Source organism: Perca flavescens, chromosome 15 (assembly GCF_004354835.1).
Source record: "Perca flavescens isolate YP-PL-M2 chromosome 15, PFLA_1.0, whole genome shotgun sequence".
NCBI lineage: Eukaryota > Metazoa > Chordata > Actinopteri > Perciformes > Percidae > Perca > Perca flavescens.
Genome location: NC_041345.1, coordinates 10,791,735 through 10,808,557, shown reverse-complemented (window position 1 = coordinate 10,808,557; position 16,823 = coordinate 10,791,735). Strand labels below are relative to the sequence as shown.

At 39.5% G+C, this 16,823-nt stretch overlaps 1 protein-coding gene across 4 annotated transcripts in view; it reads left to right on the top strand.

Moving 5' to 3' along the window:
• tom1l2a (target of myb1 like 2 membrane trafficking protein a) overlaps positions 1 to 16,823 on the top strand; it is a 27,047-nt gene extending 10,224 nt beyond the window's left edge. For 2 of the 4 annotated variants that reach the window (XM_028598841.1, XM_028598843.1), the window contains exons 5-15: positions 543 to 677; positions 784 to 969; positions 1,198 to 1,314; positions 2,206 to 2,339; positions 5,073 to 5,115; positions 6,096 to 6,267; positions 7,923 to 8,037; positions 8,899 to 8,974; positions 13,353 to 13,412; positions 13,989 to 14,025; positions 14,114 to 16,823. In XM_028598841.1, the coding sequence (XP_028454642.1) occupies positions 543 to 677; positions 784 to 969; positions 1,198 to 1,314; positions 2,206 to 2,339; positions 5,073 to 5,115; positions 6,096 to 6,267; positions 7,923 to 8,037; positions 8,899 to 8,974; positions 13,353 to 13,412; positions 13,989 to 14,025; positions 14,114 to 14,259 (1,221 nt within the window). In that variant the 3' untranslated portion in view covers positions 14,260 to 16,823. Of the gene's footprint in view, positions 1 to 542; positions 678 to 783; positions 970 to 1,197; positions 1,315 to 2,205; positions 2,340 to 5,072; positions 5,116 to 6,095; positions 6,268 to 7,922; positions 8,038 to 8,898; positions 8,996 to 11,093; positions 11,169 to 13,352; positions 13,413 to 13,988; positions 14,026 to 14,113 lie in introns of all 4 variants that reach the window. The other 2 variants (XM_028598845.1, XM_028598844.1) reach the window with 2 other exon arrangements.

Sequence of the window (16,823 nt, the reverse complement as noted above, 5' to 3'; positions counted from 1 at the left end):
GCTCTTTGGTCTTGCCCATGGTGGTGATGTTGGATGCTGGTTGTTTGGGTGTTGACAGGTGTCTTTTATACAGGTAACGAGGTGAGGCAGGTGTATTTGATGTAGATAATTGGTTCGGATTGGGGCTGTGTCTTAAAGAAAGACTAACTGGCTTGTAGGAGCCAGAATACTTGCTGTTTGTCCAGGGGGTCAAATACTTGTTTTTCCTCATCAGATGGTTATCAATTTTAATAAATTCATATGATGTGATTTTCTGGAATTTTCTTTGGGATTCTGTCTTTAACTGTTAGAATGTACATATGATTAAAATTGTAGATTTTTGCATTCTTTGTAAGTGGGCAAACCTGCAAAATCAGCAAGGGGTCAAAGACTTATTTCCCCCACTGTATCTACACCAAGGCAATGTTAAAAAAATTGTTAATTTTCTTTTTTAAGGATTTGCACACATGACAGGATGATAAACTGCTTTGTACTGATATTGTGTTGTAATATCACTAATGATTTTTTTATTTTTATTTATTGTGTGTGTGGTTGTGTGTCAGGCCTGGGCTGATGCCTTCAGGAGTAGCCCCGATCTAACTGGTGTAGTCCACATTTATGAGGAACTGAAGAGGAAAGGCATTGAGTTCCCAATGGCAGACCTGGATGCATTGTCTCCCATCCACACACCACAGAGGGTGAGAGGAAAGAAATACACATACAGCACTAACCCATGTATATTCACACAGCAATGTTACTGTGGGTATTTATACCCACATTATATACTATATTTTTTTCTTCCAGGTTACACCAGAGGTGGACCCAGCCATGATCAAGTACCTAGCCCCTGCCTCACCTGCTGCTGGGAGTCCTAAACCTAACCCAACCCTAACCCCAGCCCTAACCCCAACCCTGACCCCAACCATGACCCCTGCCTCTGCCACACCGGTCTCCCACATTCCCAGCCCCATCACAGCAACCCCTGAACAGGTAAGGGGTGTCGATAGCAACCTTCGACCAATGAAATTAACTTTCTGCTGAAAGTGAAACTTCATTCTTTTATACAGCCCATTTCACCAGAATAAAGCAGATTACACGATTTTAGCTGGATATCATGACTAACTCAGTCGACTGCTTTCGAGAACATCTGCAGCACTGTGCTAAAACGGAATAAGCCCTGAGTTTGTCGAAATGACTTTTGACCTTCTGTGCTTTCAGATCGCCCGGCTTCGCAGTGAGCTGGACGTAGTGAGAGGAAACACCAAAGTGATGTCAGAGATGCTAACTGAGATGGTCCCTGGGCAGGAAGATGCTTCTGACCTGGAACTGCTTCAGGTTAGAAGCACATGAATATATTATGAGGTTTATTTCATCAATGATGTGCCTGACATGACTTTATATTTTTCATCATACTTATGGAAATAAATCTGACTTTGTGTGTTTTTAATGTGTATTGTGGATTTTAAGTTCATGTAGTTTCGAAGTGACTTTTAAGACTATTTTGAGAAAGCAAATCTGATTTATTTATTTTTTTGTTCTTTTTATGAATGGGTCTGTCTAGAGATCATATTAGCATCCTTACTCTGAAAAAAAATATAAATTACTATAAGCTCAACTGTTTTACTATATGAATTCCCACGCACTGTAAAAGATGTTAAATCAGAAAGCAAAAAGCTTTCCATTTTGGCACGTCAGTTGTAAAGTGTTGGAATCGTTTACAACCACCAGAGGGAGTAGTGTCTTTAGTTTTCAGAGGAAACACTCAACTCGCCCACTACTTATCAAGAACCAGTTGGCTGGGGTAAAATTCCTGAAATTAACAATTAACTAGTGGTATAGAAACTCATGCAGAGTTTAATCTCCACAGGCCAAATCCACTCAGGTATTTGTGTCAGCTGCAAGGATTTGGCCCTTTGCTAAGATGCCTGTGCCAGTTGAAATGGTTATGTGGTAACTTTTCTGACTTTTTCTTTCTTTTTCCAGCTGCTAAAGAAAAAGCATTGACAGAGTTTTTACACAGTTGAGCAAATATTTCTGACTTGCTCAACATTTGATGCCTTGTAAATATATATACATACAGTATATTTTAGACAATGCCGTATAATATTGTATATGTCTGACAAAATTATTTGACTTTCTATAGCTCACTCTCCTTTTTTTTTTTTCTTTCTTTGTTTTCTATCTATTGATATATCAATAAATCTGTTGATGTGCCAATCTATTAAGGAGCTGAACAGAACATGCAGGGCTATGCAGCAGAGAGTGGTTGAGCTGATTTCACGGGTCTCTAACGAAGAAGTGACCGAGGAACTGCTACATGTCAATGACGACCTAAACAACATTTTCCTCCGATATGAGAGGTACGATCGATTAAACCATAAGTCAGGCTTTATTTTTATGGCACAACAAGGACTGACATGAAATGCTTGTTTTTGTTAGGGCGCCGTTAACAGAACTTTGTTTGGTAATCTTAAATTATTTTTGATGTTAATACAACTTTTACCTGTCCATAACAGTGTAACATATAGTAACTAGATGTTTTTGCCAGCCCAATGTGTAAGATCAAGACTTGGTCCAACATATTCTCATGGATAATTAATTGGTTCTTGTTAGAACTTTGTTGTTTTGCCAAGCTGTATTTCAATTCCTGATTTTAAAGACGAGACTCCAGCTGTGTTTATACCCAAGCTTTCCAGTGAAGAATCACATTTTTGAGAAAACATGCTTAACACAGATTGAACACACTTTTTTCAAGTTCAAACACTACAAAGTTTAGTTTAGTTTAGTTTATTTGTCAGGGACCATGCACAGTTCAAGCCCTGTACCAGAGTTAGCTATACAGCTAATTTACATCTGTGGTCCTTGGGCAAGGGAGATAAAAGGACAATACAGACAAAACTATCAAAACAGATAAAAACGTAACAACAACATATAACAAGCATTACATAACGTATAACCCAGTATACAAAATATACATTCCATATTATAAAAAGAGACCCTTACATTATCTCTGTAAAATGACACACATTGCTTGAGTGGTGGTGGTACAAGATCTTGGGTCAATTTATACATCAGGCACATGTTTGCAAAACAGAGAAAACTCTCAAAGGTTAATAGGTTGTGTTTTATGAGGGTGCAGTGATGGTAGTTTCTTGTTTTTTTGTCAAGAACTTTCACAGCTTGTTTGTAAAGGGTACATAAGGGTTTTAGCGTATTCCCACCTGCCTGGGACCAGCTTGTAGAACAGTAAGATAAATGTGAGAAGATCCTTGAATGCAAAACCAGTTTAGCTGCAGCTATTGCTAACTGGTGTCTAATATGTCTAAAATTAGCTAAACTAGCTCTGACACAATTGGATATCTTTTATATGTGTTTTTTAAAACTTTAGTTAGAATCAATAATTATGCCCAGATACTTGAAATGATCAACAATATGTATCACCTCTCCCATAATACAGATATCAGGCTGATGTTGTGTAACATTCCTCTTGATAGAGAAATACATGCCCACTGTTTTGCTTACATTAAGAGTAAGACAACTGAGAGTTAGCCAGTCTGATACTTTGTTTAGCACTGCAGTAAGTTTTGCTGCAGCTTGTTCTCTAGTTTTTGCATGGGTATAGATAACTGTATTGTCTGCGTACATTTGGATGTGGATTTCTGGGCAAATCAAGGGCAGGTCATTAATATATAAACTAAATAAAATTGGTCCTAAAATAGATCCCTGAGGGACTCCAGTAGTGCAGTTAGCAAAGGAGGATCATCTATTATTAATCCTGGTGCACTGCTTTCTAGAATCTAAGTAAGACGCCATCCATGTCAGAGCATTGGGAGAGAAATTAATCTTTGACAGTGGATAACAAAACATTATGATTCACTGTATCAAACGCCTTCCTAAAGTCGAGGAAAACAGCCCCAACAACCCCTCCATTGTCAAGACTGGATTTTATTTGCTCAATAAAGTAACAAGTAGCTGTTTCTGTGGCATGATGTTTCCTGATCCAAACTGCATAGGGTGCAGTGAAAAATGGCCTTGATTTAAATAGGCTAGCAGCTGGTCACAAACTATCCTTTCCATTACTTTGGAGACAACAGGAAGGATACTAATATGTCTATAGTTGGTTATATTAGTTGCATCACCAGCTTTAAAGCTGATTTCCAGGCATTGGGGGAAAAAAAAACTTTGTTTCAAGGTCCCATGACATGGTGCTCTTTGGATGCTTTTATATAGTCCTTAGTGGTCTCCTAATACTGTATCTTAAGTCTCTTTCCCGAAATTAAGCCTTGGTGCAGAATAACAGCCACTAGACCCAGTCCCACAATGAGCTTTCCTAGTATGTGCCATTTCTGTGTCTGTAGCTATTGAGGAGGAGAGAGGGGGGGGCAAGGTGGAGAGTGGGGGTGTGGCCTTGACCAACTGCCACTTTGCTCGTTTGAAAGCCATGTTGTCTCTCTCTCATGGGTGGGCCAAATTCTCTGGGCGGCAAAGCAGAGAAAGGGGAGGTAACCTTGCTCCTTATGACCTCATAAGGAGCAAGATTCCAGATCGGCCCATCTGAGCTTTCATTTTCTCAAAGGCAGAGCAGGATACCCAGGGCTTGGTTTACACATAGCACCATTTCTAGCCACTGGGGGACCATAGGCAGGCTGGGGGAACTCATATTAATGTTAAAAAACCTCATAAAGTGAAATTTTCATGCCATGGGACCTTTAATGGATAGATTTACCAGATGAGCAATTGGAGTACAGAGGATGCTTTTGTACTTCATCAGAAATGCAATCGCAATCTAAAACATCTTTAGCTTTTGAGTTCTTAAACTGGCCTTTGATTTTAGTTATGGAAGATTCTGGCACTTCGGAGATGCTAAACAGTGGAAGATTATCATTTAATGGTGTAATGACCTTCCCTTTTGGGCCAAAGCCTTGTGCAAAGTTACAGAACTCGTATGAAGACTCATTCCTTTTAAACATTCTGCGGCTTCAAACTGGTAAAATGTCTCTTTCGTGAGGTTTCTGAAGATGAAAAGATGTGTAAGCATTTAAACCTCACAAAGCTTGTGGTAAAACATTCATAGGTTTTTGTGCTGCTCACAGGTACGAGAGGTACCGGTCGGGTAGAGCCGCACAGAACAACGGGGTGAGTACCATCAACAAAAATCAGCATTCAAAGAGCAGAAATCAAACACCCCAATTCTCTCTTAGGATTGCTTGTTTTGTATTTGCTTTGTATTTGTTTTCAGAATCTTTCAAATCTTTTTTTTTTTTTTTTTTTTTTTTTTACATTTTATTACATTGCCTGTGGCAGTTTGTCTAAAATGAATGATACTATTAGGGATGTTTCTAACAAATCTGTCCACATTGCCAATGTTGTGCTTGTTTTACCATTTAGTATCTGAATGAATCATTACTATTTATAATAGCATACACAATCCACTGCTGCATTAATATTTAATGCAAGTGGATTGCATTTCTTTTTAGCTTTATCAAAACTGGAAGAGCAAAAACTAGTCCCAATCTGCTATTTAGAGTGTACATTTGCCACTATCAGTGATTCGCCAGAGGGTTGGGGCATCTCTCTCTACATCCCACATAGCTGTTTGTGTTTGCATTCTGTTGATCTTTCTGTGTGCTCTGTCTGTTTGTGTTGTGGCCAGCTGATGGAGGCAAGTATGATGCCAGTACCAGGTTCAATCCTAGCCAGTGTGCTGAGATTGAAAATAAGGGATGAATGTTAACACGTCTCATCAGTATCACTGTGTGAAACTAGATGCTATATAGTATGTCCTTCCCTCCCCTCCTTCTTGCCTTCTGTCTCACACATCTGAAATCTTGTCCACCTCTTTATTCAACCCTCAGTATTGTTCCTGTGCATAGTCTCCAGTCCTCAACTACTGACCCTCAATGTTGTCTCAAATAGTGTAAATAGTAAATACTGTAGACTTTCAGTAGGTACAAAATATCCTCTCTGTATACAAAGTTTGCAAACTAATTTCTTCAACAAACGTATTTGCTTCCTTCATTTGCTGGCAAAACCTCAAAAGCACTGCATATTTACGTTTACATGCATTCATAATTGTTGATGGCCATCTCTCTTTTCCTCTCCCTGTCCGCTTTCAGATGTTGAATGAGGCCACAGAGGACAACCTGATAGACCTGGGCCCGGGCTCCCCTGCTGTGGTCTCACCCAGGATCAGGTCCAGCCCTCCAGCCCACATCAACGCGGGGGCCACTGCCTCCCCAGCCCATAACCCTACTACAGCCTCGCTAGCATCTGCACTAGCTGTTATTGGTGAGAACAAAAGGGTGTCAAGTCTATTTTCCAGTGTGGAGGAAAAGGTGGTGCTCCAACTATCATACACATATACTCTCTCTCTCATCAAAGCTGTAACATCCCTCCTCCCCAGTCTCTGCAGACCTGGCATTGGAGAAGCAGCAGAGTGTAAGAAAGGCTCATAATCTAGCTACTAATAGGAAATGAGCCCAGCAACATAACTCATTGCTCAACACTCTTCCCTACCAGTGCTAGTTCCCCTGTTGCTCTATAAAAAGGTCTGTGCATGCTATAATACTCTGGTTAAAGCTTAGATATATTGCTGTTCTGAATCTTTTTTCATAGTTGGCTACATTTCTACAGAAACAAAAGCATCATTCCCATGTTTTGTAGGAAAAGGGTTGTTGAGGCAGTTTTCATGTCGGTCTTGGACTACGGTGATGTGATTTATAGACATGCATCATCTTCAACTCTTAAATCTCTAGACTCTAGTCTATCACTCTGCCTTGAGATTCATAACCGGTCATATCTATGGTACACATCATTGTATTTTATGTGAAAGTGTTGTGTGGTCTTCTCTCTAACAAAGATGTGATACTCACTGGTATCTCTTTATCCACAAGGCTCTTATTTGAATACTACCACACTACCTTACAGAACTTCTCTGTTCCTCGGGGGGACATTATCGGACTCGCTATGCTGACTAGCCTTTGCTACATGTTCCACGAGCTCGGTCTGGGACTTGGACAAAGTTTTAACTTCAGTGTACCTGACTCCTGGAACAAATTACATCACTTAAGGTCCCATGGCATGAAAATTTCACTTTATGAGGTTTTTTAACATTAATATGAGTTCCTCCAGCCTGCCTATGGTCCCCCAGTGGCTAGAAATGGCGATAGGTGTAAACCGAGCCCTGAGTATCCTGCTCTGCCTTTGAGAAAATGAAAGCTCAGATGGGCCGATCTGGAATCTTGCTCCTTATGAGGTCATAAGGAGCAAGGTTACCTCCCCTTTCTCTGCTTTGCCCGCCCAGAGAATTTGGCCCGCCCATGAGAGAGAGAGACATCATTGCTTGCAAACAAGCAAAGTGGCAGTTGGTCAAGGCCACACCCCCACCCTCCACCTTCTCAATAGCATTACAGACACATAAATGGCACATCCAAAGGAAAGCTTATTGTGGGACTGGCTCTAGTGGCTGTAATTCTGCACCAAGGCTGAATTTCGGGAAAGAGACTTCAGATACAGTATTAAGGGACCACTAAGGCCTATATAAAAGCATCCAAAAAGCAGCATATCATGGGACCTTTAAAATCAACTCACTTGTGCCTTTTGGACAATTTTTAAATCTGGTTTTAAACCTGCAAACTTTCTACTTGTACTTGCTTTACATAATTGTACTTTCTTTTGCATCCTTATTATCCTAATTTATTTATCAGATAATTTTTCCAATTTTCCAAATTTTATTGTCTTTCTATTTTTCTTATGATGGTTTCGCTTCTTTTCAGTGTTGTTGTTTTTGTCTTTGTAATTTGACTCTGACATTGTAAATGAGGGTCGCCCCTCCATGATCTCTCGAGTATAAATAAAGGTTGAATGAATAATCCGCCATCCCTACTTTCTCCGTCCTTGCTCTCCCCCTATCTGCTGTCCTCTCTTTCTCCGTCCCTCTCCAGATGTAGCTTCAGACAGCGTGAGCGGTACTCTGTCCTCTGTACCAGGCCGAAACCAGGATGACTTTGACATGTTTGCCCAGACCAGGACCAGCTCTCTGGCTGATCAGCGCAAAAAGTAGGTCTAGATTTCATTTTACTTCTGGGGCAGCCCAGATCCTCTCATGCTATTATTCAGGGTGTCATTTGTTGTAATTTAATGACTATTCATAACCACCTTTTAATATTTAAGTAAAATCCACACATGGGCACTTTTACACTGTTTGTTCCCCGATGTTCAGTGTGTACAAGATTGTTTATTTCCCCCCTGTGATAACGTTTAACTTTTTGATGTGCCCACTGTCCCTGCTCTCACTACATCTTCCTATGTGAATTATTCCCTCATGCATTTACTATAATGGCTTTAGAATACCTCCAGGGAATGGATGTTAATGTGGTATTTTCTTTTCTTAGAACTTGGTGCCTTCAGTGTTAAATTGAGGTTTTTAGGTGGAGTGAATAAAAGTGATAAAGTAAGGGCAGTTTACCAGGAGATATGAATATTTAAAGTGAGCTTTTCTCTTCCTTACTGCATTTGCATTATTGTCTATTTAGGCTGCTTTTTTCCTGTAGAAATTGCTCACTTAAAGTATTATGGATTTGTTCCTGTTCTTGATGAATATTGCAATAGGGTGTATTGGGTTGTTTGATGGCTCAGGGATCTGGACCACATAACCGCAACATCCCTGATGGCCAGAGACTCTCTTCCTCTTTCTGTCTTTCTCCTCTGTGCTGTGTTGGCCAGAAATAATATGAAAACTCTAATGTTCTTCAAACATCTCTCCTAATTTTGACATTCGACCAGATATTCATGGAAATAAAATATATGCTAGTATAATCAAAATGGGTGAGCATTGCTTGGTATTGTTACTATTTTGTGACACTGTTAAAAAAAAAAACGTATCCATCTTAAATATGTTGTTTATGTTTTTGTGCGCAGTGTAAAGTATGAGGACCCTCAGACTCTGGGCAGCCTGGCCTCAGCTTTGGATGTGAGACAACAGAACACAGGAGGGGTGAGTACACTGATGCATGTAGTTTGATACAGCTTTTACCTATATATGGAGGTGGGTGCTGTGTTATTTACTGGCAGACGAGCTTTTCCTTTACCAGTCTGTTCTCAGCCCTTGGTCACTCCTTGCATGTGATGGTCTGTGACACTGTATGTTCTGCAGTGACATTTGTCCTGTGTGCAGTGATACTCGAACTTTGATCAAAAGAAAAGGGCATAGGATTGTGATTTGCTATTACTGAATAGCTAAAACATAAATGTCTTGCAATGTGGTAACTGTGCAAGTGTTAAGCATGGCTATAAGTAAGTACTCAAAATATTATTCAGCTCTAGCAGTTGTGTTTTTCTTACAAAACATTGATTCATGGATCTTTCATTCTTTATACCAGATATCAGTACTTTCTTAACCCTTGTGCCTCACTTTAAAACGGTTGCTTTGATGTCCTTAGATGACAAAAATGTCTGCGTCAAAAAACTGCTATAAAATGATCTATTAATATTATTTTCCCCCTTCACTGAGTTAAATATTTTAACCAACTTCAGTCCTGCTTTCATTTTCAGAATGTTTACCCTTTAAATGCCAGTTTGTTCATTTATAATGCCACTGTTGTTTTTATGAAAGAAAACTAACACACAGAAATTGAATTATTTTCTTTATACTAAATGCTAGTTATTTAGTTATTTTTTTCACAGTCTGGGATATGTCAATGCTTAGCAACAACATTGATTTTGACAAATTGCTTTAAATACTGCAGTGCTCTATGAAACAGCAGCAATAACCCTAGTGGAAACTAACAAATATTTGCCCCATATAGCAAATAACTCAATCTGGTGGAAAATAATAAAAATCATTTTGATGCCAGGGCTTTAAATTGAAAGCCTTTATATAATACAATGCATGATTTTATGCTGTAAAGGCCGGGGGATCAAAAGTTATGGTTTTAATGGGTTGCAATGGAGACATTTTTGTCCTTAAGGGTCTGAGTGTGTATTTTGGCTACACGGCTTATTATAGACTTATTATAGGAGCTGAAGTTGAACTTTAGAAAAAATAACTCACCATTGCCAAAATGTATGCCATATGCACTTAAGCGTGTTTTACAGTAACCGCAGCCAAGCTGGCGGGCGCATATGTGACGTCATGAAATCGCCGTTGCAGTCTTCTCCTGAACAGAGGTGGCGCTAATGAGCAAAGGCTACCGACTTTGCTCTTTCTATGGACTAGAAGAAGAAGAAAAAGATAAACAACAGCAGAACTGGCAGCAGCATCGACGTCAATGCTTCGATTTGATTCGATGATCTACTTGGTCGGATCAAGCCTTTCATTCACCATAAAAGAACTCTTCTTAACCCAGGAAGTTTACAAAAGAGACTTGCAGTCACTCTGAGAGTCCTGGCATCTGGTTGCCCAGGAGCTCGTTCACGCTTCCTGTTTCCGCTTTGTCACGTGCCGCTAAAAAAAAAAAAGAGTGGTGCGCGACCTCGACTCGCGCACTATAAATCCAGGCGCGCCGGCAAGATCGATGTCATTTTGACGTCACGATGGTGCGCGCCAGGTTGGGAACAGCCCGTATAATTCACGCATAACACTGCCAAAAAACTTAAAAAGCTGAAAATGTCCCTAGTGAGGTACAAGGGTTAATTCAGTTTTCTGTGTATTTAAATAAAATTCCAACATCAGTTTGTAGAGAAAATCAAGCTTTCATTTTTGTAGCCATTCTTCCTGTCTGAGTACACAGACACTTCTGAAACCTGAACTGTAATACACCCATGCACACACACACACACACACACACACACACACACACACACACACACACACACACACACACAGCAGTGATTGTGCATACCATCTCTTTTTTTTTTGTTACCTCAGGTGCCCTATGCCTCGACTGTCCTTTTACTTTAAGGAGTCTTTTTTTTTCCCCTTTTATTTTCCTCATTTTCATCTTTATGGAATGAACCTTTCTCAGTTTTTTACATTCTCCCCTCTGTTTCTCTCTCTTTAAATGACTCTTGCATATTTGACTCCTCTGTCTCTCTCTCTGCACTGTGTGCTATGCTGTGGTGGGGCCTGCTACCTTTCTTCTCTTGTGTAAGGTGTTGTTCTGTTGTTGATTCAGCTGAGGGTAAAAGGGGATGATAACCCAGCAGATCAGGAGCTGCCCATAGACAGCTGGCTTATTACCCAAGGAATGGTGAGGACTCCATCCTCAGTGTGTCCTCCTACCCCTCCCTCGTGTCCACCGTCACCCTTGCTCTCAAATTCCTGCGGCATCATCCATAACCCTCATGTGCTGCTCTCATTTTCAGCCTCATCTCACTGCTCTGTCCTGGAATGCTTGAAATAAGCCCATACCAGCAAACATGTTCCCCCTAAGAACATCCACTTCCATTCCATACAGATGTTGCACTCTAGTGTTGGGCAATATGACGATACCTTAAGACATGCTGATTTTGCTGAGGTAGCCATCTCTTTAATATCTGTTTTATTGGTTGTATTAGGCCATTGCAGGCAATCTTGCAAATCAATAAACAGGACTTGATTTGTTAAGTATTAAGTATTTAATTTGCTGGATTAACCAAAAACAGACTTCTATCTTCTATCTATCTATTTAGGTATTTTGTTGATACAACCAGTTTATCAATTCAGTTTCCAGGAAACAGTATGTATCGCTTTGGTGATATAAAATTACTTATATAGTGATATAAGATTTTATCCATATTGCCCACCTCCGTTGACATGGGTGCTCTTAACATTATACCCATTACTAATGCTTCACACCTTAATGCCACGCCTTTATGGATGGGTTAATGAGCCCGACTGGTCACCAGGAACTTCCATCAGCTCCATTCATCTCTTAACAGTCACACACTGAAACAGCAGGGAAGTACAGATACTACTGCTACACAGCACGGTTAAATCAACAATGATGAACATTGTTGAAGTACTGATAATATATCATCTAAGCATTACAAAAAATAAACAAAGGGATGATGATTTGCTGTGTAGTGGAACGTATTTGTCAGTTGTCCTCTAACTGTCTCTGGATCTTAGATAATACAATACATGTTACTAATGACAACCTCACACGTCTCACCCTAACAAGAAATACATCTAGTTGTAATATTTCTAACACTTTAACTATTAAGTTGATGTTATGATGGTGAATATTTCAATACAAAGGATAACACTTTGAACTTGTCTCAGTGTAATTGCTGCGAGTCATGATAACAGACTTCTTATTGCACACTTTTCTACAGCATTTTCTCCCCTGTTCACACAACTGCATGCTTTTTTTTTCTTTCTGTGAATGACTTTCACTGCCCCACGGCCTTGGCCTTTTATTTTGAAATGCTCCTTCGCTGCATTAACTGGGATATCACGAGGAAACCCCACCAGTGGTTTTGTAGTCTACAGGGTCTAAGGGCAGGCTTTTTGTTTTCTCTATTCAACTTTGATATCAGATCGATGTGGATGTTGACTTCATCGCATAGGCAGTTTACGGATGTGGAAGACTTTTATGTATTGTGTGTGTGAACTCGATGCATTTTCATATTTTTGTAAACAAAAAACATGCAAGTTACTTTCCCAATATCCCTAATTGTTACTCCTAATGGATGGACTTGCAGCTTTTGAGCCAAAAAAGTGGGTTGCATTATGTCGCTGAAAAAGGATTTTTTTTTTTTTTTACAGCCATATAATGTACACATATAAACACATATTCCCAGCATTCCTGATTAACTGTGATAGTTTGGTTCCCACACAAACTCAAACACACACACACCATCCACCCTGACCTGGCTTCATCACTGTCACCGCACGCCATGCAGAGTTCATGTGTGCAGTGTGTGTGTGCGCGTGTGCTCCACGTATGTGTATGCTGTGGGATTGCCCTGCCTCTCGACAGTCCCTGTGCTTTCAGCTTTTCCCATCCAATCAATCTCTTAATCACGTTCAAGCGGTTTGCTAATTAACTAATGATGTGGAACAATTAACACTGCTGTGTGACATTAGTCGGCAGCTGTTAAGCCATGTCAGCACCACAGAACGAATGAAAACAATACTCAACCTGGGAACTTCCTGTTCTCATTGAAGACAACTGAGTAGCAGATTGTTGCACATAATAAAACAATAAGAGCACAGACCTGAGAGGGGTTGAGTGTGTCTTTTGAGTGAAATTTCCTTTTTGTTCTCATTTTTATTTGTTTTAATTTTTATTTTAATCATCTTCCTCTCCAAACTTTTGGTGATTCCTATTCTTGATATTTTTGTGTGTTTGTGCGTGTTACAATTTTTCTTTTTGTCGTTGGGGTTGGCTGTCTTTCTGTTGTGTGGCTTTGGTGCTGCCCCGTGGTTTGTCCATGGCTTTGCTCCATAGATCCCCGTATCGCAGTCCTCTGTCATGGATGACATAGAGGAGTGGCTCTGTGCTGACGTGGTGAGACTTCTTTACCTTGATTTATATCTTTTTTTCTTCTTTCTCCTTCTGCCTCTCTCTTCTTCCCTCGATTTTATTTTCATTAATAGCACATTTCATCCATCCATCCATCTCATATAACTGGATTCATTTGACTTTAGTTTCCTTTGACGTCACATCCTTTCATTCACTATAATCTAATAAATTTCCACCAATGACTGACATAGAACAGTTAACCGTGAGGTTTGACTTACAAATGCTAACACAGTGCTAATGATAGTCAAGTTAAAATTGCTGGTATGAGCTCCTTTTTAACATGTGCATGTGGAGGTTGTGGAGTCGGGCCCAAGAGGGCTCCTTGTGGTCTTCACCTGGGAAGTGTGGAAGGATGCATGATTGACAGATCCTTCGTTAGCCACTTTGTATGGATATGTCTCAGTGTGTGTGAACTTTACAGGCATTTGACTTGTATGATGCTTTTGTGCATCAGCTTATTGTGTTGCTGACTGTACACCAAGGTTTATTTCTGTCTTTTGACAGTCTCCATTGATAGTGCCAAAATGTTTATCTTCATGACTTTATTTTTTTCCTCAATAGAAAGGGGATGGTGCCGAGGAAGGGGTGACTAGTGAAGGTATAGACTCTGATCACAGTTGCACATGTTCCACTAACTCTTAACGTGTGTGAAGTTTTGTTAATTTTCATCAATTTGTTTATTTCAGAATTCGATAAGTTCCTGGAGGAGCGAGCAAAGGCAACAGACTCTCTGCCATCTCCCCCCGGAGCTAACCCTGCTCACCCTGCTCGTGCCCCTGGTGGCTCCCACAAGAAGGCCGAGCGGACGGAGGATGCCCTCTTTGCCTTGTAGACTGTTCTCAGAGAACCTCGACCTCTCTCTTGGGGCATCTAAAGGTCTTCGCCCTAAATGATTCCTCCCAAATCCTTCCAGTCCCATTTCATTGCTGACTGCCAGTGGTGTAGCAAGTGACATTCACCTCCTTGTCATTCTCTCGCCACAGTGTTGCTCTAACATGCAGAGGTCCAACATGTTTACTGCGCACAACTGTGTTGGGTTTTGCTATGTATGGATGTATTAATCTGTTAGTGTGGGATTTACTTCTCGCAGCCCTGCATCTAATTTGTAATGCTTCACCAAAGGAAGACAACCTAACGTGTCTGATGTGGTTTAAAAATGTGGTATATTACTGCGAGATTACTAGAAAACATTCACTGCAGGTCCATCCATTGAGTCAGTATGGAAGCATACAATTAGGATTATATTTTGTTGCTTTACTACATTCAGCTAATTGCTAATTTGTGCATTTATTGTTTTAATGGTTTGTTCTGTACTATGTACTAGTGTTGTGGTTATGGTCGATCCATGCAATTTTCCTTTTCTCCACAAATACTCCAGTTAGAGCTCTAGTCATGCTTTTAATACTGAGATACATGTGGAATGGAACATGTTTTATTACCCAATTTGCCAGAAGCAGTGTGGACAAAAGACTCATGTTAGTAGGCACATTTTGCTAACTAGGAATATAATAGTTAAATCATATCTACTATTGATGAGTGTATGCGAGCATTCCTTTAAATAAAGGGAATAAAAAGTTAAATATCTAAAAAGCACTAGTTAGGATTCTCTGTTATGTATTTTTAAATGGCTAAGAGGAAGGATCGTGCCCATGGAATATTACCCATCAGTCTTTTCGCTCTTCTGAAAAGCTACGACAAATTAGATTCTCTTGAACGATTGCAAACACTTTTAGCCATTCCAAAGAATCTTAAGGCTTTAATGACCAACTAGCCCTGAACTTTTCCTGTCGAACAATAATCATGTTCACGTGTTCAGGAGTATTAAGGGATCATGAACATTTTCCTTCCCCTTTTATATTAATGACAGTGCACTTTGAAGCAAAAACAAATCTTTATTTTGTCCTTTGTGTTTACAAGATGGTTACTATTTTTCTAGGGAAGGGAAATGGTCTTTAGATTGACTTCATCTTGCACATACATTTTGTAACTGCGTAATTCTAGCGCTTTTTCACATAGAAGTGGATTGATCGACAGTTTAATTTATAATTGCTTTTAGGAATTATAAAAATGACGTAGAGATGTAAGACCGATTGGGGCATTTAAATGATCAGAATGACCTAGCGCAGGCTCCTTAATCAACTAACAGATAAAACGTATAGCTAACAATATTGCACTGTGGTAAAGGATGTATTCTTATAGGTAGATCTTCACTTACTCTAATCTATGTAATCTATATACCTCAAAATACAGGAATTTTAGTTTCTGTGTCTGGTTAAATAGTAATATCCAAAAGGCAGAAAGGTTTATGTATCATTTGATCCCCTGATTGTATTTTTATAGTTCATGTAAAAAAAAAAGAAAAGAAACCAGTTCGTCCAACCCTTCTCCGTTTATCTTTTTTGTGGTTGAGGCTAAAGCATGCAGCAAACAAACGCAATTGTACTTTCTTTGATTTGTGCAGTCAAAGACGTATTTTCATTATTTATGTATTTTCATTCTGGTATGGTTCATCTGCTCTTGTTGGAGCTGCAGCCAAGCATTTCTGTGATTGACTGATTTCAGCAAAGTAGCTCTGACTGGAGTTTGTCTTTGGTGTACTTAGGATCACACTTTGAGGCAAAAAGCAATCCTGTCTTCATTCCAGCTCTTTTGCCGAGGCTCGTTGCTCTGCACTTGAATTTTCTTTTGTCTTTAAGTCCATTTAAGACCAAAAGCCTTGTCAATCATGGCATCTCAACTTGTAAAAGCCTAAGTCATGCATCAACATTGCTTGTCAGTATTGGCCTTACACAAGAGGGAAATATTCACGATTTGTTATACTTTGTTAACATAAATGCAATGCAATTATTTGTGACTGTATAATCCGTATGATTACACATTTAAATGTATTTTAGTTGAGGAAAATGTATGATTAATTCATGTTTAATGATTTATGGTTATATAGGTTTAATATGGTTGCCAGGTAACTGAGATAATGCCGTTAAATTTACAATCAACCATTGTGTTTGCTTTGAAAAACCTTTACCATGCAGGCTGAACAAAGAGGATTACTAAAAATGTAACGGGAGATCCTTTGAAAGGGAACAAATTTTTCTGTTTGTATGTTACGTATCTCTGGATCTGTAACTGTATTGTGTTACTTGCTTTTATGAAGCTTAATTGCAACATGTATTCCTCTGATTATCTTACAATGGTTAATGAATGTCTTTTAATACTGATGAAGCAGAGATTAAGCTGATGTTTTGTGGACATGGAAGAGAGGCTTGATTTCTGTAGGTGGGTGTCCCACGTTTGTTTGGCTGTGCTGTCTGCTACCATTACTAATGGTCAGATTTTTGTTTGACCTAATGCACGTATGTAACTGCCCAATAAAACACTAGCAATGTGTGACCTCTA